Consider the following 27,158-nt stretch of genomic DNA (forward strand, 5'->3'; position numbering starts at 1 on the left):
AACATTATACACGGGCGTAGCCTTAGACAACCTAGTAATATAGCGTCTGCTTGTTGTATTTTCTAATCTTGTTTTATATCTATGTGTGTGTGTGTCTGCAGTTCTTTTATTCTCCAGAACCAAACAGAAAGATGTTTCGGTCACTCAAACAAGTTAAACTTTACGTGAGCGATATGGGCCAACAATATTAAGGTCAGCATACTACTACACATGCTATCTTAAAAATTGCGTACTTTCTGCTTAGTCCCATCTAATTATTTTTCTCGAAAAAGCTTATAGCCAAATGAGTTAAGCTGAAACCGAATAGAAAAAAAGAAGATGTATCTGGACATTGAGAGAAGTAATTTAATTATAATTCCATAAGTCATGAAAATAAAAAAGTAATAAACATTTTGAGGATGTCAATTACTAGATATAAATTGGTTTTTCATCTATTAAGTTGACTATATATTAATTCTTCAATTTGCAGGAATGGAGAGGGATTGGAAATGAAGCAGCTAGGCAAGCTCTCAGGATAATGATGAAATTTGATTATTAGAATGTTTAGTCTGATTCATTTGCTAGTCTTTGAACTAAACAAGTACTCATTACTTTAGTTTTTTGATGAATGGTTTGGTGGAAAATGATTGAAGTTTTGAAATAATTTTCTGTCATGTTTATTTTTATGTTCGACAATATTATTTGCTTTTGTGTGTGAGCAGATAGATGCATATAACAGTGAAGGTAAGCAGCTATTTTCCTCTGCCCCAAGCTATTTATTAGGTGATATTTTGCATGTTTATGAGTGAACTTAGCAATGCTTTCTTGCAACTTCTTTTAAGGCGGGTGCTTCCGAGAAATAATAAAGTTTTCCGTGGTGCAAAGATTTTGGCAAAAGTTGGTCAACGGCAGTTGACTATTTTTTTTTTTTCTAATTAGAGGGAACTTTTTTGAGTGACATATTTTTGCTTTCTTTTTTATCCTCCACAACTCCACCATTTTTTATCCACTCCGACAATGGTTGCTGACAAACGACCACTCCGACAATCTTTAATACTTCTTTAAATTTTCTTTTCTTTTCCTTCCATCGTTTTCGACCACCTTCAACATTATTGTTTGTCTCTTCCTTTTCTTCTCGTCCCTCTCTCTTTCTATTTCTATTACTAGTTCTGTAGCCGTTTTCTGACTAAAGAATCGTCGGAAAACAACACTAATTTTCTAAAATCAAATCGGTGTTCCGACAACGGGGACCCGGATTCGAGAGAGAGAGGGGATTGAAGAGAGAGAGAGAGAGAGAGAGAGAGAGAGAGAGAGAGAGAGAGAGGGGATTGAAGAGAGAGAGACAGAAGGGATTGAAGAGAGAGAGAGATAGGGGATTCAAGAGAGAGACCGTGGGTTGAGATAAAAAAAGGATAAGCAAAAGTCGTGGTGAAAGAGGGGAAGACGGTGGTAGTGGTGGCAGGATTTGGTTGTGTCGGGTGGATTTGATGCTGGCGGTAGGAGATGAGGAAGAAGTTTTCTTTTGAAATTTTGCACCCAAAAAATTTGTTAAAATTTACATCTTCCATTTAAAATTTTCTAGGGTGGAAAATATTTTTGTTAAACGGCCTTTTTAAAGAGAATGTTTACAGGCAAACCCTACTCTCTCTTAGCACTCTAAAGAGAATGTTTACAGGCAAACCCTACTCTCTCTTAGCACTCTTTGGACTTCAAGCTAATTTTAGTCCGGGATGTTCAAATCCTGCTCGCAATGGACTCAATCTGAGTGCTCTCAGACTACTCTACTGGAACTGCCCTAGCCCCTAAGTAGGTCTATGACAAAATTTTGGAGCACTCTATATAACCTCCTTTAATTTTAGTTAGTCCCTAGCATGCATGTCATGTCTATTTACACAGTCCTCACTCCTCCAAGTTTAGGTTCAGATAGCAGTGTTTCTTTCTTTCCGAGAGAAATTTGAAATATGAAGCAAAATCTTGATTGATTCGAGTCAAATTTTATAATGTATGTTTTTCTCAGACTCGAAGTATCATTCATCTTAACGGATTATTTGAGTTGGTTTTGAATCTATTTGAATCTGGCAACTCTGTATTGAAAAAGTCACATTCAAATAACGACAAAAAAACACAGTAACTTATCTCTAATATTCTCTGAATACTCAATTAGCTAGTTTGAAATTGACTCTTGAGCATAAGCTACAAAATAAATGAAGAGAATGATAAAGTAACAAAGAGTATAAACTAACAACAAGGCTACAGAACCCGCCTCTGGGGACTCCCACTTGAACCGCATGTGAGCGAAACAAAAGTTTCTCTCTCCACGTGAATGAACATGTGAGAGGAGAGAGAAACCTATATTTCTCTCATATGCGGTTCAAGTGGGTGTCTCAGGAGGCAGGTTGAGTATACTTTTTGATAAACTAATTCTTCACATTCTTTACTCGTTTAATTTACTTTGCATAAGACAACTTTTTCCATATAGAAGTATACATAGTCAAGATTACTCTGACAAAGTTGGAACAATATTATGTAAATTTACAAGGACCATAATTCATATATATCATGTAAATTAGTTAAATCTGTCATCTTCAAAGCCATACCATATAACTTCCGGAGTTTCTGAACATCAGCAGAGTTGTTATTGACGGAATTTCCCTGTGAAACAATAGAATTAGAAGACGATTTGTTTGAACTTGCTGATAAAGCTAATTGTAGCATCTTCTTCAGTAATCCTTGTAATTGATTCTTGAACTTGGTATAAATATCAGAATGTTTATCGACTGAAGAATCTGAAGTTGGTTCTTCAAATACACGGCGGCCTTCTAGTAAATGAGATAGAGCTGACTCCAACATCTGGGGAAAAAAATGATTCATCAAAGGTGTGGTTAGCTTTTGAGAAATTGAGTCTGTAAAACATTAGAATGAGCTTGAAACCTAATATAAAACCCGGCAAACAATTTGTCTAATAATGGTATAGGTCTTCTGACAGAAGCCCAGGGATACTCCCTTCATCGATGTTCCACAGAATTAGACAAAATATATAGTAACCATATGTATACACTAACGAGTATTCGCGTTAAATAACATACTTTAGAAATTCATAGTACTGTGACTTGGTGAAGTTTCTGTAACATTTAATATGAAGCCATTCCACCATTTAATAATACTCCATGCTTACATTTTACTCTCATTTAAACAGAATCAAAAGATACACATCGATCAATAGTTCACATATTTGTTTTCACAGACGGAAGAAAGTGCTTCCATCATGTTAGATTTAAAATGGTGGTTTCTATCTAGTAAAACGTTGTCTGATATAGAAACCAATTGCGTAATAGACATCGGTTTCTATGCAGCAGGTTGAGATAGCATTGCTTCTAAGGACTCTGTTTTGTTGCTAAAATCCACACCTCCAAAAACTTGTCAACAATATGTAGACCAGCTTTATCGTGAAGTGTGAATCTTTGAGGAAGTGAAAGAAAACTAATTTTTTTCAAGATAGGTCACAGTATAACCTTCATAAGGTTTCAATTATAACCAAAATACGCCTTTTAGCGCTATATCAGCACGGATAACATTTTGAAATTATTGGTTTCTAATGTATAATAATATCAAGTGATAGATTTTCAGACCATTATAATAAACATGTAAAATTTGATGAAGATACGAACATATTTTGGAAAAGGACTGCATCACAGAGAACAAATTGCAAGCAATATAACCAACCAAATACGTTAATCTATGATGACGACGGTGTGAAACAAGTCCAGAGCACATACCGCATTTGAGTGGAAAGATTCCGACAGTTTCCATGAAAGCTCCGACCTAAACAATAAAGCTGTCAAGTACATGTCAGGATGAGTCTTTGGCCCATAAAAATTTATAGACTTCTGCCAGCTCCTCTCAGCCAATGAAGCATATTGCTTTACTCGATGTTGAATGCTGCTTTCACTTCCTCGAGGCGTATTTTGACTCAGAAACTTCAAACAACGATCTCTTTGGTAGCAACCTAACTGAAAATATGCATATGCAGCCTCCTGTTTCCGCAGCTCACCTAGTGATTCATATATGCAAAGAGCCTCTCTAATCGCCTCATTAGCCGAGATCTCATGCTTCCGCAGATCTTTCCTAGTTCTCTTATCACAAGAATTAACATAACCCGTTGAGTCTTCTATAGACCCATTATCATAAACCTCTGCACATATATCTTCTTTTGCCAAAAGCATACCAAGTCTTAAATATGTATTACCAAACTGTGTATATACATCATTCCTCAAGCTGGATGGTAATGTAATTGAATTTGTGTTTTCCCCAACAATATTTAATTCTAACTTGGCTGCACCATAATATCTTAAGGCTTCACAATATTCCAATTTTGCAGTTTCTACCACTTGTTTATATGAGTTTTGCAGGAGTGGATGTGGTCTGAGAGTTTGCAGCTTGGCTACCATTTCTTCAGCTAGTGCTCTTCTGCCATGACCCAGATTGCAGTTAATCAATATTATGTTACTATGATCAGAAACTTCTTTAAACGTTTTAATAGCATCAGCAAAGGCTAGTTCAGCTTCATCTAAGTTCTTTCTTTCAAGTCTTCTTCTTCCCATCTCGTTACAAGCCCAACCTTTCTTTTTAATTATAGACTGCAATTCTGTTGAACCTGCAGGTAATCCCTTTAATGTTTTCCTAGCTTCGTCATAACAACTAATGGAAACTGAAAGATCGTGCTCTTCATCTCCAACAACAAGACGTTCAAGAAATTTGAAAATGCCGCCACTTCCCCCCTTAATTGTAGGTGCTTGTCTATCACTAGGTCGGGAGTCAGAAGCCCCTGTCAACTCCTTCACATCTATATCTCTAGAATCCAAACTGGAAAACCCAAACTTATTTATAGTCTTACTAGAATCTAAAATACCAGTGTCTACATTCACTCTTCTCAAGCAATTACCTTCAGAGTTCTTCAAGTTTTCCAAATGGTTATGGTCACTTTCTGGGGTTCCAAGAACCGATTGCACAGAATTCTTAGAATACGACTTTCTATTCCTTTTTCTTCCATAACCTAATGAACGAGCATCTCCAGTACTACTGCTTGCACTGTTACCACTGCTTGCCCTATCATTCTGACAGCTACAGTTTATCAAGGAACAAGTGCTACAGTTCTCATTAAACTGGCCCAACTTTTTCTTGAGTCTCTTTACTTCTTTCACAACGTCAGATGACACTCTCAACCCCTTTGAACGCGGTTTTCGTTCTTTCTGTACCAGGATATCTTTACCTCTTTTCAGATGGTATTCGACGTAAATATCACCAACGAGAGTCCATGCCTTGGCCCAAAAAGGGTAAGTGGAAGAGATCTCTTCACCAGAATGTGAGGAACTCAAGTTCAGTCTTGTTATATCATCTAGAACTGTACTTCTATTTCCAATTTCCTCATTGAACTTTGTGTTTGCTAATGAGTTACTCATAATTGACGATATGAACTGGGCGTCTTCAACATGTTGAGGCATTGATCCGTAAACTGAACAAGCTATATTTACAATCTTCAAAGCCTGATGCAATTGTCCATCCTCTACATAAGCTTGGCCAAGAGCCAAATAAGATTCTCCTAGCAGAAGAACGAGTTTCCACAGCTTATGGTCCATTTTAGATGTTGGAAGCCATTCTCGTAAATCACATACTTCAATACACTCGGAATCGCCACACATGCATGTAGAAAAATGAACAACTGAACTCCTATCCTGGGTCTTCTTCATATGATCAGTGGGCTCTACTTCAAATTTTTGTAGTTGGCGCTTCCACCTTAGGGACTTGATAGCTTGAGAGACATGGTGAACCGCAGCTAATTTAGAGGAGATCGGGTCAGAAACAGTTTGAACCACATTCTCAAATGTCTCGGGCATCTGGTACACCGCCAAAGTCTCTTCACCACTTGAATTATGATCAGCTTTTTCTACTTTTGTGCCTCCTGACACGAGACATTTTCTAGGAGCACGCATGTCTGCGTCTAAAATCATCTTTTCAGAGGCCTCACCGTATTCAGAATCCTGAAGCATAGGTCTATTTTCTTTGGAAAGGATATGATCTGTAACCTGGGAGAAGTCTGGAGATTCATGATCTGCATCAGTAACTATAACTTCAGATTCTAGAGGAAGAAACTCAGAAGTCAAGTCGAGCTCTTCATAACATTTCAAAATTAGCCTCGCAAACTGTTCATGAGCATATGCTCGGACAACCTAATTGAGAAAAAATAGCTGTGAGTATAATTTGAAATAATTACTACCTCATAAGGCAAGAGAACAAAGTAACATAAGTAATACCAAATGATCATGCTCATCCAAGAAATCAAGACATTTTCTGAAAAACCTGGCACACTTGGCCCTGCTATTGGGTGCCTGCAACAAAAACATCACTGTTCAGCTAAAGCTAATCATCTTATATGAAATTTTATTCAAAAGAGAAAGAAATAACAATGTCAAAGATGTGCTGAAGCACGCTAAAGAGAGGCAAGAGGTCCATCACCTAGCGTCGCAAACAAAAGGAAAAAGAATATGATCCTCACCGATGAAAAGGATAGTCTGTGTGCTAGACGGGACAGAAGGCTCCCTAACGAAAATAAGGAATCACTTCTCCCGTGCATTATAGCTGGCAGAGTGCTAGAACTTCTATCTTGATCATCTGAAGAACGATTATTGGGAATAACAGAAAGATCAAAAAGTTGAATTGCATCGTCTCCAGAGCTTTTATAAAGCTGTAAAACACAACCAAGGTCCATTTGGCCTAAAGTATTAGGGTTAAAGTGAAGCCAAAAAACCTAAGAGCAAGAGACAAAATGAAGGCCATAGCCATACCCAATAAGCACCAGGGTCTTGCGTGCAGTTGTCCTGAAGGAACCGAAATACTGAGAGGCCATTTTGTTGGACAACTTGAGGATGAAAGGCTGGCGTCCCATCCTCGGAGATCCCCTTGAGCAAAAATATATCATCTGTTTTCAAAAGTTCGTACCCTTGAACAACACCATTTTGGTGATAACATATGGCTAATTCAGGCACACTAGCCATAATATTATCAAGCCAAGCTTCAAGCCATGTTAATGGTGTTACCTGTTCGAAGTACAAAATAATGAGGAAAGAATTACAATATTAAACAAAGGAAGATGTTTCGTTTGCTCTACAAACCTGTCTGGCAACATCCCATAGATGCAAGCTTACAGCAACATATTTCTCGTTACTAAAGAGAAGCAAGTCGCTGCCTAAGAGCATACGGAAGTTGTGAAATTGCCAAAACATAATTCTAAGGAAACTATCATTACTAATTCTCTTGTACTTTTCAGACTCTTGAATCGGGCATCTTGATTTATCTCCAACTTTTGAAGCTTTTTTTACAGCATGATGCATCTTAGTTCCCTTACTCTGTTTACTGCCCCAATAGTTCTTCTTATTGACCTGTGGATACTCCGAACAGTGGTTTAATTCTTCATTTTGACTGCCAGCACCACTACCATAGATAAATTTAGGCCTTTTACCCCGTTCAGGATCATCAGAAGGTACAAATATGTCCTCCCTAGGCTCAAATTGTCCAGGGAGAATAGACGAGTTAGATTCTTCTTTTGATGGAGCATACTGAGTTGGAGGGATGTCACATGCCTCTGCTCTCACTGAATGCATGGCAAAATTCAAAAACAGAGACTGATCTACAGGCTTAGTTTTGCTGCTATGTCTCCTTACCAATCTTTCACCCTCTTCAATGTCAGGCCTGTACCATATGAAAATTGAAGGAACTAAGTATATTCAACTGACAAACTCAACATAGTAAGTAATGCAGCAACATACCCAGTATTAAGAACAAGGGTGTTTCCAATACGTTGAACTGCAACTGATAAACGAGCTTTTGAGTAAGGCATCTTAAAAATTTGTTTCAAAATGTCAGTTGGAGCAACCACATCTATCTCATCTCCATATTCTGATAGACCATAAACAGCAAGTGCTTCGGACTTTCTTGAAAGATTTTGACTAACGCTGCTACTTTCCTTATGTAAATCTGCTAAAAATATTACATCTTCATATGTTAAAAGCTCGAGCAATTTAACGTCTAAATGTATTTAATGCCAAAATTAAAGGTAGACAGGATAAAAGAAAATAGGATCTTGAAGCACCCAAAGTGTTACAAACGGTGCCGAACTATAGTCGCACATCAAGGTCTACAAATGCAAGTGAGGCTACAAAGGGCGAGCCCTACTTCAATTTTACAATTTAGGTAGGTTTTCAGGACAAAACAAAACCCTCATGGACAAAGAAAATTCTAAATTAATATTCAAGGCCTATTCACTCGTTAACTATTGGTTTTGAGCTAATGATGCACACAAGTCACAAACTTAATATCGTGTCAGATATATACCTATCCGTGATATGCCCTACAACTATGTTCTACGTGAACCATGTCAATATTGTCACCACCAACAACCAAACGACTGGGAGGTTGAAACCCCCAATGACAAACAATTCCAACGTGAAGTTATGCCAAGTGAAAAACCCAGTAAGCAGCTTTCAACTTCAATCCCGATTATCGAAATATAAGATTATCATAACTCATTTGGCATCATAAGAACTTAATGAAGAACTATCAAAAGGGGATATTGCACTGAAAATTTTGAAATTTATACAAAAACAATCATAGAGAAATTTGCAGTTTGAAGGAATTAATTTTACCTCCGGGAGATGACGAGGAAGGCATCCTGGAAGAGTGTACGGCGGAGACAGGGAGAACATTTTCATGAAGATTTGGGAAAAGTGGTGGAGTATTGAGATCGGTCTCAGTTGGGATCATCCTGTAACGAGGAGCTTTAACCCTAAAAAGGAAAACCCAAATCAAAATCAGAACCACAAATAAAGTTGAAGACTTGCTCAATCAAAGTAAGAGAGAGAGTGTGTACTGTTGAGAAGAAGAAGATGATGATGATGATGAAGGAATGAGAGCAGAATTGAAAGCATGATTGAAGGATTCATCAGTAGGAACAGGTAGGGTTCCACAAATGAAACCAATAGGTTTTGGTCTGACAATTTCTAATTTTCCTACGCACTGCAATTCTCCTAAATTGCTAGGGTTGTTACTGCTACTACTACGTCCATTAGACGGTGAAGATGAAGATTCCATCGTTCTGTTTACTCCTGGATCAAAATTTCTAGGTTTTTTCTTTTCCTACTCCTGTCTTCTTCTTTCAGTTTCTTCTCTTTTCGTTTTCTGTTACGTTTGCAGCTGAAGATTCTCGAGTGTTCTCATTCGGCTTATGTTCGGGTTATCTTTCTCAACAGGGATTATTAACCCCGAAAAAGTGGGTCGAACACACCTAGGCCTTAGAGAACGGCTAGGGGTGGGAAAAAGATCCGGAAGACCGCTATCCGACCCGTTCGACCGAGATAAAAAGTGTCCATGGACACCCGATGGTCATAACGGTCAGTGTCCGATCGGCCCGAAAGAATTGGCGGACGGTCACGGTCAAAATTTTATGTCGAAGGACCAACCGTTGACCGACCGGTACGAGTGACCGAATAGGTTGACCGACTAAACTGTCCTCATTTTTACAAGTTGACCGTTGAATTTTATAGACATATAAATATATGATGATCGTTGGCTATAGTCATATAGTTCTCTGGAAGACCAAACATTAGTGAATGACTTAATTATATCTTGTCAAATGATGATCAACTGTGTTTTTTTCTTTTTTATATTTACTTTTGATTTCTTGGCTAAACATCTTCATTTGTAAGTAATTTTGTTTGTGGTAATAAAAATAAAGTTCTGAATTAAGAGAATTTATTGGAAAGTCCGGACCGAGACCGTCCGGTGTCCGACTGGACCGGTAAAATAAACGGTATTGGACGGTCAATGGACAAAGAATTCTTGAGTGTGACCGTCCGAGTCCGCCCGAGTAAATAGGTGGTCACCAACAGTTTATGTCCGAGTCGACCGGTTCGATGAAGTTATAGCCCAATACCGACCGGTCCGGACCGATTCCCACCCCTAAGAACGGCCCAAGAGTCCTCCTGACGTTCCAAACTTTAACAGTTATCGGTATCTTTTTTACTTGGAACACTTTGACATTTCCTAAGCTTGATAGAAATATAAATGATGATTGAAACTACTTTAGTAGAGAGATATCAAATTAGAGAAAGATAAGAGAGTGAACCAAGAGAAAGAGATAAAAAAGCCCTCGGATTTATTAGTTTAGGGGGGAGTGAGATAAGAGTGAAAGAGATATGGTGTACAATTTGGTGAATAAGATAAAGGTTTCGTTGAAGTTTTTGAGTTAGTATTCATGTGGGAAGAAACCAGAAGATTTATTAATCTAGAGAGATAATGCATAAGAGAAAATTGAAATTGTAGATCTTGGTGAAGAAAATGAAAGATGCGAGTGAATAAGCCCTAAGTTTTATTAGTGTAAAGAGAGATAATAACAAAAGAGTAAAATCTCAGAGTTTGACGAAGAAAATAGGGCGCGGTTTGAAGAAGCTTACGTTTAGTGAATTGTGGGAGAGAGTAATAGGAGAGAGCGAGACGTATGAGTTTAGGATTTGCATGTATCAGGTATAAACAAACGGGTAATGTCTGAACAATATCGAGTTGGGCTTTGGAAGTGACCCACCTGTCTCCTGGCTAAGAATTCCCGACCTCATGTGTCGGGCATGCCTGAGTCTGCCATCTTGCACCATATTATAATAGTCTCGCATCACTTGGGAGAGAGTTCAGAATCTGCCCAATAACTATACACTAATAAGTCTAATTCGTCTGAACCTAAACCTGAATTGTCTGAATCTGAAGCATAATGATTCTTAAGTTATTTCTGACAATATACTCTTAAGTCATACTCATTTAGTAGTGTCCGACTCAAAGTATCCTATCATTAGCCCGAGTCATCCGTTCAAACGATAACGCAACATCAACAAACATTCTGAAATCAATCTGAATCATTCATTTCAGCCCATTCAGACAAGTCCGATCTGAATTTAAGAAAAACAAAGAAACAAATAACAAACACCAAAGTGCCTTGTTCATATCTAACTTAGTTAAGGAAAAACAGTTTCACATGTTTAAGGACAGAGAACCTGACAAAAAACTAACTCAAGTAACGGCTCCCTCTTTCTCTCTCTCTCTCTCTCTCTCTCTCTCTCTAGAGCAGAGCAGAGCAGAGAGAGAGAGATGGGGTGGTGGACTGGTGTCTGGTGGGTGCATTTTGTAACTGAAGTTAGAAGCTTATTTCGTTATGTTGTGATCGAGGACGACCGTTATGTATTTGACTTCTCTCTTTATTATCTCATGATTTTTGTTTCTCTCCTCCTCCTTTTTATGTGGTCTGTTTCTTCCCACTTATTCTACTATTTCATTTCAATTAGTTTTTCTTTCTCTCCCTTTCTCTCTCTCTACTCTTTTAGTTCTATTAGGAAGGTTTGAATGTCTGTGACAGAGAGAGAAACAAAAAGTAAGAAGAAGAAAGTAGTAGGTAAGAATGAAGTTGAGTTAATTTCATGGAGGGAGAAGAAGAATATTGCTGATAATGAAGAAGAGATGTTAGGAAAAGAAGTTGAAGAACTCATTACATGGGTATACATATCAATTGTGTTTTTATGTCAAATCAAATAAAAATGACATGACAAATTCACTCATCATAAATTTCTTTCATTTTTTTGGCTTGTTTCCTAACTGGTTTTTTTTGTTTTTATATTTTTGGGTTATCGTGGTGTTTGAGATTTTTTAGAACATCGTTGTGTCAATCTATCTGAAGCGAGGACTCGAGCTATCACACTTGATAAAACTACACAAAATTATTTGAAGGGCTATCGCCTAGACAGCGACATAACTATAAGTAGGCTAAGACGAGTTATATATATATACTCTGAGCTAGCTCACTCATGGTTCCCTTTAAGTTGCTTAACACGCTCCAATATTTTTGGCTTTTCATGTATTAGAACTAGCCAATCTGTCTGTCTATTAAAATAACCTATATAGACCAAGTTGTATCTGTAAAATTTGCTGATCTTTTCTTTATCTATATTTTTCTACGAGAACGACGAAACTAGAACAACAAAGTTGGTATATTATAATTTCATTTAAATATCTTGTAGATAAACTCTAGATTTCTTTTTTTTTGTTATTTTATATGCTTCAATTTTATAGAAATTTAGAACTAACTTGTTTCTTATGTTTTTTTTGTTGTGATATTTGGTGGGAATATGTTTACAAATGATAGACTAGTTTAATTGAATCAATGGATGATGAAGAGTTGAAGGAATATGTTTTGAACAGACCAGAGAACATGCAAACTATGAAAATTGGAAAGTCTGCTTCATCCAAAAGAGTAAGTTTTCATATTTCTAAATGTTTTTTTTGTAGGATTCTATTCTTTTAGTAAAAATATTTTGTAATATTTTGTGAATTTAATTAGACGTAATCTCAATATAATTTGGTTTATTTATTGTCAAGTTATTCAACATGGTTTCTTTGAATTTCTTTAGTTAGCTATCAGATAAAACCTCCCCTAGAACTGGATTTTGGTTAGACTAGAAAAAAAAACTTACAACTTACAAGTGATTTGAAACGTGATGGGTGGTTCAGTCCGTTACTCTTTTACAGAATTGTCGGTTAAAATTTTGAAAAGTACATAAACAAATCATTTTAAAACGGAAAACTAGACAACGACAAAAAAAAATCCGAAAGCTAAGTAAAATATAAAGATATTATACTAATATAGCTCATGGTTATGATCTTACTGCAACATTATATTTTACTTCCCAAAGTATGGGTCACAATGTTCACTTTCTATATGAATGTAAACATGTATATTTCTCAACAAAAACATTTGCATATCTATCCAATACTCTAAAATCATATTTTGGTTTTATTTTTTAATGATAACTTTGAACTCCAACAAAAGAGTTTAGCTCATAAGATGTGTTGGTCAATTTAACCAAGTGTATAGATAGAATCAAGATCCTCGATTAACCAAAATGTGCAAGAGCTCTATAAGCCCGCCCTTTTTTCAGAAAGCGGGAGGGAACTTGCCCCAAAAATTCCTTCATAAATATTGTTAGAGTTTTCGCCGTTGACAACCTCATACAACCATGAGATGGTGCCCAAATGCTATGATGATGATGCTGTGTGTTGTTGATAATGCAGGTACAAAGGAATACAGGGAAGGCCAAATGCTCTCCTTCAAGTGGTTTAATGGATGTAATTTGGAAGTTTCATAGAGAAGAAGAGGAAGAAACTTCTGTCAGATCACATTAAACTTTTCTTCTTCTTCTTCTTCTTCTTCTTCTAATGGATGTAGTGACTCCCCCTGTTTTATCTAATGAAATATTTACATAACTAAGCTCTATTTTCCCTTATTACTAAATTCATATTTTCATTCATGTCTCTCTCTATAAAAAAGCAAACTTTCTGCGATCTTCACGTAAAAGAGAAGTACAACAATCATTCACGATGTTGTTTATAGTGACTACTAATTTTCAATCTTTGAAATTTTCAAGAAGCAGTCTAAAAAATAGACTCTAAGTGTAAACCGTAAGGGAAATAAACATACCATTTGTACTATAATGAACCATACGATAAAACTATCCTTGTGAATATTAAGACAATACCATTCTTCCTAACTTTCCTCTAAACGAACACTTATAACCCACATGGAACTACACTTCCATGATATTAAACTTCAACATATATCAACATTATAAAGTAATCCAATGGTTTCGATCTAGAAGAAAACTTGGAAGACAAAAACATACAAAAAATATCATTTCAAAATAATTGTTCAGACAACAATTTAGTAACATGTGTACATTCAATCTCTATTTGTGTTAAATTGTTCAAAAGGGTCAAATCATATCTAACATTTCGGATGAACGAATTCCATGACCTAAAAAGTGGCATACCTCTCACGAATGTCGCCTGAAGTCTACTAAAACCCCGATCAATGATGTAAACAAGAGCATATATATAAAGAATATCGCGTCAAAATTCAGAGTGTTCTTGCCTTTCTCCCCCCCTTTCTACTTACAATCTCACATAACCGACAAGGTAAAGTGTCCAAGCTTCCAGCACGAGTTCTTCGGTAATTCGCTAACAGACCACATCTTCTCCATGCGTGGTATTCCGCATATGCAACTGGATCATTTGCTAGGGTTTTCACGTAGGAAGCAAGTTCTTTCATAGATCTGAATTTCGTCCCATCTATTATTGAATGGGGAGGAACAAAATCTAAAACATTTGGAGCTCCAAAATATATGGGGACTGAACCAGAATCTAAAGCATAAAATAGCTTCTCTGTTACATAACTCTCTGTCATGGTATTCTCAATTGCTAATACAAATTTGTAGTGTGACATTGAACAATGTAAATGGTCCCACCATTTTGGAACCGAGTTGGGATTTTTGTTACACTCTGGGTACATCGAGAGAGCCATATCTAGGCCACCAACGTTGTTCAAACACTTTCCGAAAGAGTGATGAGGGAGAAGCGCGAGAATTTCCGTGGCAAGTTGGTTTCTACGAGGTAGGCACCTTGAGGAAGACCAATAAACGAGTACGTCCTATTGAAGAAACGATAACATCATACAAGCATCCCCACACTATATATATATATATATATATATATATATAAGTATCTAGGAAAAAAAATCATAAGAGAATAAGAACTTACATTGTTTTTGTATGGCGAAACCATATAATTACGATTGTTGTGAAAAAAGCTACCAGCATAAGTTGCTTGAACATCATCTTTGGCATGATAACCGATAAAAATATCCTCAAAACCTGACCTTCTTCTTTCAGCCTCGAGATCCATGTAAGCACGAAGAGGGTCGCCTTCACGTCTCTAAAGAACAGAAAGGGAGAAAAAAATGCTATATCAGACGAATCATAGTTGCAGTTAGAGCTAGAAACATAAGAAAGCAAACAAACCGATATAAACTTTTAATCATAAGTAGAATAAAGAATTCAACTCAGGGTTATAACTTTACTCTGTTTATATGTGAAGGGAGTGCATGTGCTATTCCACAAGATAATAAGAACATAAAACGAGAAGATTGTCTTTTTTGTTTCCACTTTCACAAATATGAGTATGGGAACATCAAAAAGGTTATAGAGAACATTCTATATCAATAGAAGATAGAATTGCTCGAGTTATATTAAACCACTATTATTATTCACTACTACCTCACTATTTATAGGATAACAAATCTAAAGATGGATAGTTAGCCTTCTATAGCCTCCTAGATAACACTTGAATAGAAATATGTCGAGTTGTCGACATCCAAGTACGAAGATGTCTATAATCTTGATCAAATCCACCACACTCAAATGTCGAATAACGAAGAAAATTAGAAACTATGATCCTAAAGTATATTAGTTTCCAAGTTCGAAGGCTGAGATCTGAAAAATTCGAGCGTGAATACTAAAATGAGAACCTTGATCAATATTTACAGTTTTTCATAAAAAAAATTTATTTCATTCCACTCATTGCATTTCGATAACACGAAAACCTAAAAAATCACATCGAAAACTCTTTGGTTTGGCCAATCGCCACATCAATTTTATAATGATCAATGACTACAATGCAAACAGTTCTCACATCAATTTCATCCATCACTGACAACCCATTATGTCTATTCCGAATTCCCCCACAAGAAGATACATCTAATTTCATGATTGATCAATTTGAACTTCAAATTCTCATCTAATCTAAATTTAATTAAGATTATAAGTACTTAAAAGTATAATTAGGGTTCAAAATTTACCTGAGATGGGGGAGTGGTAGTCTCAAACAATAGCACATCAGGCTTATCAGCAAGAACAGGAGATTTAGTCCAAAGACAACTCAACCCACATCTACAAGAATACAAATTATCCAAATTATCAGGAATCCAAGTCCACCCTTTAACTAATACACTAACATGATCCATCTTCAAAGCTTCACAATCAATGGAACCATCAACATTTTGCAGAGAAGAAGAAGACACATTTCTCAAAGATACAAAATTTCTATTTTTTTCTTTAAATTTAGTACAACCCATTTCAGAATCCCATTTATTGAAAGCACTCAACAAATCAGTAAAAGGATCTGGTGTTTTATTAATTGAAAATTGGGGATCAATAAGAGATGATGGTATAGGAGAAGATAAGATTGATGGGAATTCAAAAAACCCTGAAATGAAAAGAATGAAAATTGAAAAACCTAACATCACTGAAACAATTATACAGTTTAGAGATGATTTGAGTAGTAAGGATTTGAATAGCATGGTGGGTTGGAAAGTTGAGAAAGGGATGGTTAAAGGGTATCTTCTTTCTTTCTTTCTCTCTCTTCTTTTCTAGAGAGAGAAAGATGATGAAGATGTAGACGTAAAGAGAGGGTTTTCTGACTTTTCTTCCGCCATTAGAGAGAGAGAGAGAGAGAAAGAGGTTTTACTGTCTCTCTAGAGTCTAGTCTTTGGAGAAGAACGTTTACTTTGTGAGTGATTCTGTGTATTAGAGGCGTACTGAGAACAATGAACACTAATTTGGGTGCAAACAAGAATAACTTGGGTGGAATTATCGACCCAAATCTGATAATTTTGCTAGGAAACTAGATTACTTATCCAGTTTCCCTCTTCTTCATTTTTCTCTCTCTCTCAAGGAGCAGCAGAATCACACACAGTAGAGAGAGAAACTAGAGAGAGAGAGAGAGAGACTAGAGAGAGAGAGAGAGAGAGAGAGAGAGAATGTCTGTTCAAATGTCAGGACTAAGGCTTCCACCATCCACAACCACCATGAAAACCAGTCATCACCATCATCCACTAGTTGTCCAAAGGAAGTCAATATGTATGTCTCTTGCATCATCATCAATTCTTCCTCCTACCCAAACTTCTTCTATTCAGGTATTAACAAGTACAATCATTTAATTTAGCTATTTCCATCTATTTGAACCACAATTTGATTCTTCTAGTATTGATAGATAGATAGATAGGTAGTTGTTCCATTAGCTTAAGAACATAATTCTGAAACCCATTATTGAATTGCTTCCTTTTGAGTTATTAAGTCATTATTGGTATGATGAGATTTCAATACCTTGAACTGATTCTGGACACTTTGGGTGGAGTAGAAAAATGATGAAGTAGTTGTATTTCTTCATCTGAGTTATGCCATGTAGAAAACCTAAACCTAAACCAAGAATGTAAAGATAAAGCGGGAACATCTCCAATAAATCAAATTTCTTTCACTACTTCACCATCTATGTTAATATATGAAACTTCGACAAATATGACTAACTCTTAAGAAGTGGTGGGTATCTTTGTCGTATAATTTGTTTTTATACATCAGCTTGTTTTGGTTTTAACTTGGCTTCGATGGAATAAGGAACGTAAATCAGAAGTAAAATATTGCAGATAGTTGGTGGACGGCCTCCAAGTTGGTATCACAAAGAGACTTCTGGTTCTAATGGTATAGTTGAAGACGACCAAGACGAAAACGACTGGCCTGATTTAGATGCGGACCTTCACTACTGGACAAGATTGCTTCGACCCGTTCAGGTACAGATAAATTGTCATATTCCAAACTGATCTCCATTGATTTTGGAGATGGTAATGTTTCTTCTTTTAGAGGCCAGGGCCAGGGATCTATTATTTCTCAAACATTATACTTGCGCAGTGGTATCCTGGTCATATCGCAAAAACAGAAAAAGAACTTAAAGAACAAATCAAGTTGATGGATGTCGTTATCGAAGTTCGGGATGCAAGAATCCCTCTAGCCACAACTCACCCCCAGGTGAAAACCACCGTTCGTTTGATCTGCTAATAATTGGCTATTTTAGATTTGAAGCTATGACAATGATATTTCATTTTAAGTGATCGAATAATCTTTTATGTGGTGGAATAGATGGGTTCCTGGATCGGGAATAGAAAAAGGATATTAGTTTTGAATAGAGAAGATATGATATCGACTGCGGACAGAAATGCATGGGCAACTTACTTTGCTAGACAAGGGGTGAAAGTTGTCTTCTCAAATGGGCAACTTGGAATGGTACCCAAATGCTCTTTGTTTTTTCTCCTTGAAGCTTTTGGTTCTTATGCAATTTGAAAAACAATATTTTCAACTTCTATGTGGCACATTCAGGGAAGTATGAAACTACAGAGACTAGCAAAAGCTTTAGCTATTAATGTGAATATCAAGCGTAGAGCTAAAGGACTACTTCCTCGGGCGGTAAATTTTTCACAACACTTTCAACTGAATACTTTATGCATATATATATATATATATATATATATATATTTATAAACACTTTATTTTCCATTATGTAACAGGTTAGGGCTGGCATAGTTGGATATCCTAATGTCGGGAAGTCTTCGTTAATTAACCGTTTACTGAAGCGGCGCCTGTGTACAGCAGCCCCAAGACCAGGAGTCACAAGACAATTGAAGTATGTATCTCCTTCCTACCTCTTAAAATGCATCAAGTAGTTTTCGAAGAAAAGAATATGATCAAGTTACTTCATAGCATAAATTCCTATGTAGATAGTCAAATGCAAAAAAATAAAGAGTAACAATCTGATCATTTCTATTTTGAAAGATGGGTACATTTTGGGAAAGATTTAGAGTTGCTGGATTCTCCTGGCATAATTCCAATGAGGATTAGCGACCAAACAGCGGCAATAAAGCTTGCAATATGTGATGACATTGGGGAGAGATCATATAATGTGGTTGATGTGGCTGCAATTCTTGTACAGATGCTAACGAGGATTCCAACAGTTGGTGGGTTGGATTCTCTCTCGCTCGTATGCATATATATATATATATTCATGTTAGATCTTCGAAATAGAAAAGTGGGTATAGTTACAATTTGATTTGGAAGTAAAATATGTTGGATTCAAATCCAAAAATTTTATACAAGCTAAAGGAAAGATTCAAGTTTTATGATAGTATGAGTACAAGCTTCTTTAAACTTATAATTGAGCTTGGGAACTAAATCAGATAACTTTTGTCGAACTATCGAAATACCGTTAGCTGAGACTTTTGAAATGAATAGATGGATTGGAACAGTCAAATAGCTAATAGACATTGCTCACTTGTATTTTACTTTTTATCTCACTTTTAGACAATTTGTACTGATTTCAGTTTTTATCATCTGGTAGGATCGAAAGCTCTTTACAAGCGATACAAGATTGATCCAGATGGCTATTGCGGTAAAATGTAGGTCCCAATTCACATATCCCAAACTTGTTATTGTTTGGCCAGTGGGCTGGAATTGGGCGTGGTTGGTTTTTATACGACACACCCATAAATGGCCAGCAACAGGTGGGCTATTGCAACGGGCAAATCATGTGCCAAACTTTTGAGTCTGGGCATGGCTAAGTGTTGTGCCGTGCCTGCCATTGTTAGCGTGCCGTGCCGATACCACACGGCACGTTGGTCAGGACTAGTATAACTTCTTTACTTAACTTTTGATTTAATATACTAACTCTTAATTGCAGATTTGTCGAGAAACTAGCTCTTCAGTTGTTCAGTGGTGATGTCCATCAAGCATCATTTCGACTCCTGACAGATTTTCGAAAGGGAAAATTTGGCTGGGTTGCATTAGAGAGGCCACCGAAATAAGTCTTCCAGACTTCTTGATCAACGAACTAGATATTATCTCTAGGATCTATAATGGTCTAGGAATGATTACTTCATCGCACGCCTATACTGCTGAGGTCGAGCTCACACTGATAATTATCTTCATACTCGTCTGAAGTCTATAACTATAGTTATATACAAATTGGGACGATTCAGAAATTCGATACCTTACTGAGCTGAAAGTATGAGATCCTGAGGATATTCAACTCTGAAAAGCTCTGCCTGAGGGGTACAAGAATGATGTCTGTAACCTTGAGAACTTGTTCATTTCTTGAACCTTGATGCTTTTAACTTCAGAAAATACTTCGATTTGTAGGTTCGAAATTTGATTTAAGCGGCCAAACTTGTGATCAGTAATGTATAAATCATTTCCATGGTGTTCGATTAATTTCATGTTTTATTGGTTAATTTTTTAACCATATACTATATCAAGGAATGCAAACATATTCCTTTCTTTGGCATAATTTGTGTTTGGCTTTAAATGATATCCTTAAGAAATGTTTGGATGAAGGAAAACCAAGTAGGAAGATGTGAAATCAAATGATTTTTTGAGAAAGTATTTTCCTTAGTGTGTTTGGCAACCATCGACCCGAGGAATCTATTTTCTGAACAGAGTTTCCTAGTGAATCTTTTACTATAATCTTCTCAATGGCTCAATTCAAATACTTTTCTTTTTCTTTTGAGAATTAGCTTATTTAAAGTCACTTTTTTTAGCTTTCATCTTTCTAGTAAGGGTTGCACTGGTTTGCAGAAGTTTGCACGGACTTGCAGAAAGTCACAGAAGTTCGCAAATTCACATGATTTGCATCCTCTTCTTCCAAAAACCAGCAAACCCTAATCTGAAAAATCTGCAATGAACTTTCACAAGCATATCATAAAATGTTAGTCAAACCACTTTGTGAGGAAAAAATGTGGGGAAAAAAATACAAAATCATATTATGTTCATCACTGAGTAATTCCAAACAAATTCTGAAAACCAAACTGTCTTTATCTCTTTTTCTATCTACTTGAACAATGAAACAGTAAAATCCCTTTGTACAACAATATCTCCCTTCCCACCATTATTACTTTTACCATCACCAAAACCCCCCAAGCCATACATTTTCAACACTCTTAACATACATCTCTCTTTGTTATTCCATCTTCCTCGCGAATAAATGGCTCAGATTTTCTCAGATCCTCGCGGTGATCTAACATAGGACTGTCTGGCAGGAAGAAGATAAAAACCTTTCATGGGGATTGCACAAAAATGCAGCCATGAAAACAAAAATACACATATTAACCATTTCCTTCTGCAATAAGATCGTCGAGATAAGCTACAATGTCCTAAGGGTGTCGACTCTGTCAATGACATCCAAGGCCTTGATCCTGTCGATATCAAAATCAATGACCGGAACTGCAGAAGGTCTCCGAACATAGAACTCCTTATTAAATCCAGTAGTTGGAGAATGACTATTGCTCTTAGTTAATCTACTGTGTTTACTCAATCTGGTTTTCGCAGTATTGAATTCTTGACTTTTGCTAATTCCAGGAGTAAGTTTTCTTTTATTCACGGATCCTAGCATTTCTTGATCTTCGGTGGTTAATACCGGTGAAGGTGGGCTAGGTTTGTTTGGGGAGAGTTGAAATTTTTTCTGGTTTGGGGATCGAATTGGGGATTTTATGGGAGATCTGATTCCAGGGCCATACCTGGATTGACTTACAAGGTGATGAAGCCATACCACTAGTTCAAGTATATATGATTCTGTCTTCTCTTTCTCTGCATGGTGGAGCGTTTCTATTCGAATAAGTTCAGTTTGTCCGGCTGTCTTTCGATTCATATCCGACCTGAAAAGAGGTGGATTACTGTTGACTCTCGTTGATTTGCGAACTTCAAAAAAGAAAATTCAGAACAACAAGAACGGGTTTTTGTTTACTTACCCTGTATTCGCCCACTCTCCAACCCAACCGAAACCGTGATGTGCCCTGGTTTGAATAATCAAAACACACGAAATAAGTTAAAGAATTAGCCGAATGAACATAAGAAAGTACCGACAAATAAAAAGTGAAGACAATGGATTGAACAAGAAAGCATCTTTTACTTGGTTGTATTTGTCGCTATTGGAACAAGCCATTGCAAAGTTTTCTCCATTTCAGCTTTAATCTCTGGAACAGTGAGCTGAGGTAAATGAAGTCGGAATTAGAAAGTTGGCGATATATTCGTCTATAGTTAATGGTATGGAATAGTAAGTGAAAGTAATGTAAATAGATTCAAGAAACTGAATGAATTGCTAAGGGAAGAGTTATATGGAAGGAGATGAAAGAAGTCGTACATCTTCCTTGACCTGAAAAGACTGTAGCTTGGATCGCAAAGCTGACTTTATAGTAGGTGGAAGCCCCTGGTATAATGTGTCCCTTGTATTTGGTGGCACTGAACTTGATCGAGAAACCTGATCATTTTTAGATGTTGCATAAGAGAAGGGCAATACGCAATTCTTTAACTAAAAACACGCGTCCTCACTCACTTCTTAGACCAAGATTGATATCATAACACATAGGTTATTTCCTAGTACCCGACATGATATACCTAAAACAACCAATATTGATCTAGCCTATAAAATCTACAACATATTTACCAACCCCAATTTAACGGACTTATTGCTATATTATCCCCCAACTTACTTGTCGTATGGTTACTCTGAAGTATGATCTAAGGTATATATAGTATGATATATATATATATATATATATATATATATATAGAGAGAGAGAGAGAGAGAGAGAGAGATGACTTACAAGAGTATCAATCTGAGTGATAATGTTTGCATAATGCAAGGCAAGACCAGCGGGCCCCAGTCTTTGATGATTGCCGGTACTTTCTTTTATTGGTCTATCACTATCTGCAAATTCAACCTTCGTAATTACACAATAAGGAAATTTATTCCTTAACAACGAAACAATGTTTGGAGCATAACCAGATGTCTCTCTAGCAAAATGAATTTTCTTTTTATCAGTATCACAAGGACAGGAATACTGTACTACATGTGAAATAGGAACAAAATATAAACAAGGAGAAAGTGTTCTAAATTATGTCTTCGTATTGACGACGTAGTTATATTTGTAAATTAAAATCTAAAAATGCTGTATACTAGCAATATGTAGCAACCGTTTGCCTGAAGTTATTCCTGCTAAGATCAATCAGAAAAAGAAGTAACAAGTTTTTATCTCCGAATAGATTCAGAAAATGTTCTCGTGACTTTCAGATATTAGTATTTGTTGGGGATAAAACGCTTTGCGTAACAAACATACAGAGGTCTCATACTCTACATTAGCACCATACGTAATTTTTCGAGAAATTAGTAACTCATCTTCGAAGAATATAACAATTATAAACGTCAATTAAGTTCACAATAAAAAAAAAATATATACCAGCACTGCCGAATGCTTCATGAATCTCAAGGTGTAAGAAGTGGACGATGTCTACAAGTTTCTCCATTACCTGCAATACATGGATACTGGTTTCTTCAAAGAAAACTTTGCAATTATAACTTTCCCAAGTTCCATTAAGTTACAGTTTTCCCGACCCACAATCGAAAATAACCACTTAAAGATCTGTATATCAATTAATGAATGCCATGGTTACCTCCTCCAAAATCCTGGACCAGAGCGATTTTTTCTTCAAACCCCTAACGTGTTTCCTCTGGCTTTTGAGTTCGGCCCTTAAGATTGCAAGGCTATCTCCTACATGTCATGATAGCACCCAGTTATTTAGCTACTTAAAGACAACAATTTTATAAGTTCAACTAAATCGAATTATGGTCATAGGAAAGGAACCAAATATCAATCCAATTAATAGCAGGGGGAGCTACCTAATGGCCAACAAAATGGTCATTTCAATTATGAAATCATCTGCATCAAAGGGATTCAAAATTTCAAGTCACTTTTGGAGCTTCGGATTTACATTCTATCTATATCTGCTACGGGGTGCTTTTACTAGATAGCAGTTCTCGTAAAATTGTCTATCTGTCTGGCAAGTTTTGATGATTCAAGCACTTAGTACGACACAACCGTTGACGTTTGAACAAAATTTATTCTCAAACACTGCTTTGGGTGGATATGCATATAGGATCGAAATATACCCTTCTGAGCAGTACTTGAATTATCCTCCTCCTGAAGCTTACGTCGATAATCTTGTTCAAATCTATCCAGGGCATGCGACTCATGGTACAATTCCTGTTGAAAAAGAAATATTTATCCATTTTCTTTGCAAAGAAGACCCATAACAACTCCACTGCAGTATATTGCCAAAGAAAAAAGAAAACAAAAATAGCAAACAGAAGACACAGCATGTCCCACAAACTTTATCCATGTAACAATTCACAGATTCACAAATGAGCAAATTTTACAGACAAATCACGTAGTTGATATGGTGATACATAACTATTATATCCATTTATCAAGTACTGCCTCTCGCCTGTACGACCAAAAATATGCAAGTTATTGCCAATATACCGTGTATCGCCCTTTTGCTAATTATGCGGTTATGCCCCGACGTTAACGGGTACCAACATTGCTGCAGAACGTTGGGAGTAGTCGAGTGAGATGGTTTGAAATGTCTACGGACGACAACAATCGCATTTAGGGTGTGGATACACATCATTCCAAAAGGAAGAAAGGAAACTGTGAGAAGCAGTACAACTATGAAAGCAACAGGACAGTAATAATAAGTGTCAAAGTGCAACTAAAACGTTAAAACCTGAGGATCAATGTTGTCGAATCGTGAATCGCATCGCAAATCGTTTTTCATTTTTTTAAATCGAATCGTATCGGTAAATCGAAAATCGTAAGATTTATATATATATATATATATATATATATTAATTCATTAAATAATTATAGTTAAAGTAAACTAATATTCAACATGAAAACAAAACAATATATTTGAAGTAAAAAATAATATAGTTAAAGTAAAAATTAAAGTAAACTAATAAAATATTAGAGTAAATTAAAATATTAAAGTAAACTATATTAGTTTACTCAAAACAATATAGTTGATGAATTAATATTTAATTTATTTTAGATTATAGTTAAAGTAAACTAACATTTTCATGTTGAATAATAACTCAAAACAATATAGTTAAAGTAAAAAAATAATAAAATATTAGAAATTATAATTAGATTAGTTGTAATAGATTAGATTATAATATAATACTACAATATTATAACAACTAAAAAAAGTGATAATTAGAAGTTAGGGCACTTACTTCCTGTTTTTAGAGAGAGAAACTCTTCTAGAGAGAGAGAGAGAGAGCCGTGAAAGAGAGATATCGTGAACTCATTAGTTTCTAGAGAGAGATCTTGAAACAGATTAGTTTCTAGAGAGAGAGAGAAGAAAATCAGAAATTACTCAAGGTGTTTTTATATAAAGAGAAGAAGAGGATCAGAAAAGATATGAATAAATCTGATGGAAATCTTTCAAAATCTCAACTGAAATAGAATCGTGGGATTCATTGTGAATCCCACGATTCACGATTTCTGGTACGATTTGGCATGCAAATCGTACGATTTTTGTATCTTGCGATTTTAAAACCGATTTGAATCGATTTCCTCACGATTCGATTTATATCGTGCGATTTGAATCCCAAATCGCACGATTTTGACAACACTGCTGAGGATAATGCCCAAATTATTTGTGGCTCATCAGTAATTCTATGGTACATAGCTTATAGATATACAGTTGGACTCAAAAACCGTTTTTGGATACTTTCATATTTGTTACATGAGAGAGTAGTTTACCACTATACCAATGTATATCCAAAGATACAATTAGGACCAAGTTACAGTATAGAAAAGAATGAGATACTTACAGCAGTATATTGAACTAAATTCATCAATTGCTGCATCACTGTTTCAGCTTCTTCTTTGAGCTGCTTTTGAGTAGGTTCTGATCCAAGCCTAGAAAATAAAACGGATACATGAGATAAACATCATTGTGCAGAATTATTTCTAGGTTGATATCAGTCACATCAGACAATAACCTTTCAAAATAGCGATCTAAGTTATGCCATTGAGGATCTTTACAACGATTTCCGAATCGGACAACTTCTCCTGAAAAAATTTTCAACTCCTCCCTGCAGTTACAACAAGGTTACCTTTTGAGAAACGGAAGTAGATGTTACTACCTTGCTGTGATTACACCATAAAAATGTAAATTAAACTATCGAAAAAGATTTATAATCATCTACTCCACCTCTTATCAGCAGCAGCAATCCTTAGGAGTTCATCCACATCTTTCGAAACTAAATACTGAACACCTTCTGAAGGAAGCACTACTTCTTTCAAGTGTTTAATGTTTTCTTTTGAGAGGGAATTCATAAGAGTGGCACCCTTGACAATAGTGTTGGCAACTTCAAATGCCAAAATTGATATTTTGTTGCCTTTCGTTGTGACTCCAGAGACAAACCCACTATTGAGATTCAAATTTGTCATACTACTTCCCAGATTGTCCAAAACCTCCACGGCCTTCCCAAACCCAGCCGTACCAGCTCTTCCTAAGAGCGAACTCACTTCTGACACTTGCTGCAAAAAAAGTCATAGTAGTATTTCAGTTGCTGAAATCCGAATAGCGGCAGTGAATCTCATTCTGGTATATGCCGGCCCATTGTTGTTTATGGGGAGTACTACTGTAACAGCACGTATCACTTGCCACTGACACCCATTCATTAGCAAGTGGCAAGGAAATCAATCAGAAACTCAAAATTGAGAAGTTTCAAAAGCATCAAAGGAGATGATTTAAGCAACTTCATGCGTACGACAAGCTAACAAGTAAAGACAAAATCTAATGGATTGTCTCAATAAAGGAAAACAAGATCTCTTGAAATGTAAGAACTCAAATTGACATTCATAATATGATAGTATACCGTTACCTTTGCTACTGCAGCAGGTCTCAACTTAGTTGACCTAGATTTAGCCCTAGATAGATGTGGAATTCCATCGTCAATATCATTCTGATTGGTAGCATATACATTCCTATTAGTTTCAGGAAATGAAAATGGTTCATGTAACTGTTTCTCCATGCTTTCTCCATTTGGCGGAGCGGACAAAACGTTATCTTTCTTGGATTGTAAACCATAAGACCCATCATTAGAGCTGGGTGGTGGCAAACTTCCACTTGGAGCATGTTCAACAGAGGATCCTTTTGAGCAAAATCCTCCCATTATTCGAACAATTACAAACAAAAACTCAGCTTCTTCGTTTAGCTTTCCACACAAAAAAGCCAAATTAATATGAATGTTTATAGAACCAAAGGAAACCCTAATTAAAAAAAAACTTAAAGAATTTGAACACTCCAATACAAAGGAAATAAGCAAATCTTACTTGAATATCTAGTTGTAAGACTAAGTGGATGGCATTAAAGAGATCTGATATCAATAATATATGCCCAAGTCCAGAATTTTGATCTGGTTTTCCAACATAAAGTGTTAGAGTTCTGATTCTGATCAATAGTAGATTTCCAGTCCATCAACTCCAAACTGTTCAAATCCCCCCAAAAAAGGAAACCAATTTAAGCAGGTAT

The 27,158-nt window shown here is 36.2% G+C and overlaps 5 protein-coding genes across 6 annotated transcripts; 2 read left to right on the forward strand and 3 right to left on the reverse strand.

The window, feature by feature from the left end:
• Positions 1-2,412: 2,412 nt before the first annotated feature.
• On the reverse strand, positions 2,413-11,492 carry LOC147534978 (erythroid differentiation factor-like protein). Its single transcript, XM_086646039.1, has 10 exons — positions 9,999-11,492; positions 8,903-9,334; positions 8,679-8,818; positions 7,803-8,010; positions 7,149-7,725; positions 6,822-7,073; positions 6,533-6,721; positions 6,291-6,365; positions 3,756-6,206; positions 2,413-2,829 (listed from the first exon to the last, which is right to left on the reverse strand). Exons 2-10 carry the CDS (start codon positions 9,121-9,123, stop codon positions 2,512-2,514), a joined length of 4,431 nt encoding a protein of 1,476 aa, XP_086502165.1. The 5' UTR covers positions 9,124-9,334; positions 9,999-11,492; the 3' UTR covers positions 2,413-2,511.
• LOC147534979 (uncharacterized) lies at positions 11,263-13,336 on the forward strand. The gene is made up of 3 exons (XM_086646040.1): positions 11,263-11,568; positions 12,215-12,322; positions 13,141-13,336. The coding sequence occupies exons 1-3, from the start codon at positions 11,419-11,421 to the stop codon at positions 13,249-13,251; spliced, it is 369 nt and encodes a 122-aa protein (XP_086502166.1). The 5' UTR covers positions 11,263-11,418; the 3' UTR covers positions 13,252-13,336.
• A 396-nt stretch (positions 13,337-13,732) lies between these two features.
• On the reverse strand, positions 13,733-16,434 carry FUT13 (fucosyltransferase 13). Its single transcript, XM_086650540.1, has 3 exons — positions 15,758-16,434; positions 14,662-14,835; positions 13,733-14,551 (listed from the first exon to the last, which is right to left on the reverse strand). The coding sequence occupies exons 1-3, from the start codon at positions 16,256-16,258 to the stop codon at positions 13,982-13,984; spliced, it is 1,245 nt and encodes a 414-aa protein (XP_086506666.1). The 5' UTR covers positions 16,259-16,434; the 3' UTR covers positions 13,733-13,981.
• EMB3129 (GTP-binding family protein) lies at positions 16,408-19,991 on the forward strand. The gene is made up of 9 exons (XM_086650541.1): positions 16,408-16,873; positions 17,381-17,524; positions 17,643-17,759; positions 17,871-18,014; positions 18,108-18,194; positions 18,296-18,411; positions 18,561-18,742; positions 19,123-19,180; positions 19,462-19,991. The coding sequence occupies exons 1-9, from the start codon at positions 16,718-16,720 to the stop codon at positions 19,583-19,585; spliced, it is 1,128 nt and encodes a 375-aa protein (XP_086506667.1). The 5' UTR covers positions 16,408-16,717; the 3' UTR covers positions 19,586-19,991.
• Positions 19,992-20,515: 524 nt separating this feature from the next.
• On the reverse strand, positions 20,516-27,114 carry LOC147534982 (Ikzf5 (DUF668)). 2 transcript variants are annotated; one of them, XM_086650539.1, is made up of 13 exons: positions 27,015-27,114; positions 26,509-26,835; positions 25,833-26,161; positions 25,621-25,713; positions 25,450-25,537; positions 23,722-23,815; positions 23,226-23,323; positions 23,012-23,081; positions 22,379-22,482; positions 21,916-22,032; positions 21,685-21,761; positions 21,524-21,568; positions 20,516-21,430 (listed from the first exon to the last, which is right to left on the reverse strand). In XM_086650539.1, the coding sequence occupies exons 1-13, from the start codon at positions 27,102-27,104 to the stop codon at positions 20,920-20,922; spliced, it is 2,043 nt and encodes a 680-aa protein (XP_086506665.1). In that variant the 5' UTR covers positions 27,105-27,114; the 3' UTR covers positions 20,516-20,919. The 2 variants fall into 2 exon arrangements, with proteins under 2 accessions (XP_086506665.1, XP_086506664.1); XM_086650538.1 differs by having other exon boundaries at positions 26,509-26,841; positions 26,960-27,114.
• Positions 27,115-27,158: the final 44 nt, after the last annotated feature.

The sequence above is a fragment of the Eschscholzia californica genome, unplaced genomic scaffold, assembly GCF_041429995.1.
Source record: "Eschscholzia californica isolate CP2 unplaced genomic scaffold, dmEscCali1.0.p SCAF_6, whole genome shotgun sequence".
Taxonomy (NCBI): domain Eukaryota; kingdom Viridiplantae; phylum Streptophyta; class Magnoliopsida; order Ranunculales; family Papaveraceae; genus Eschscholzia; species Eschscholzia californica.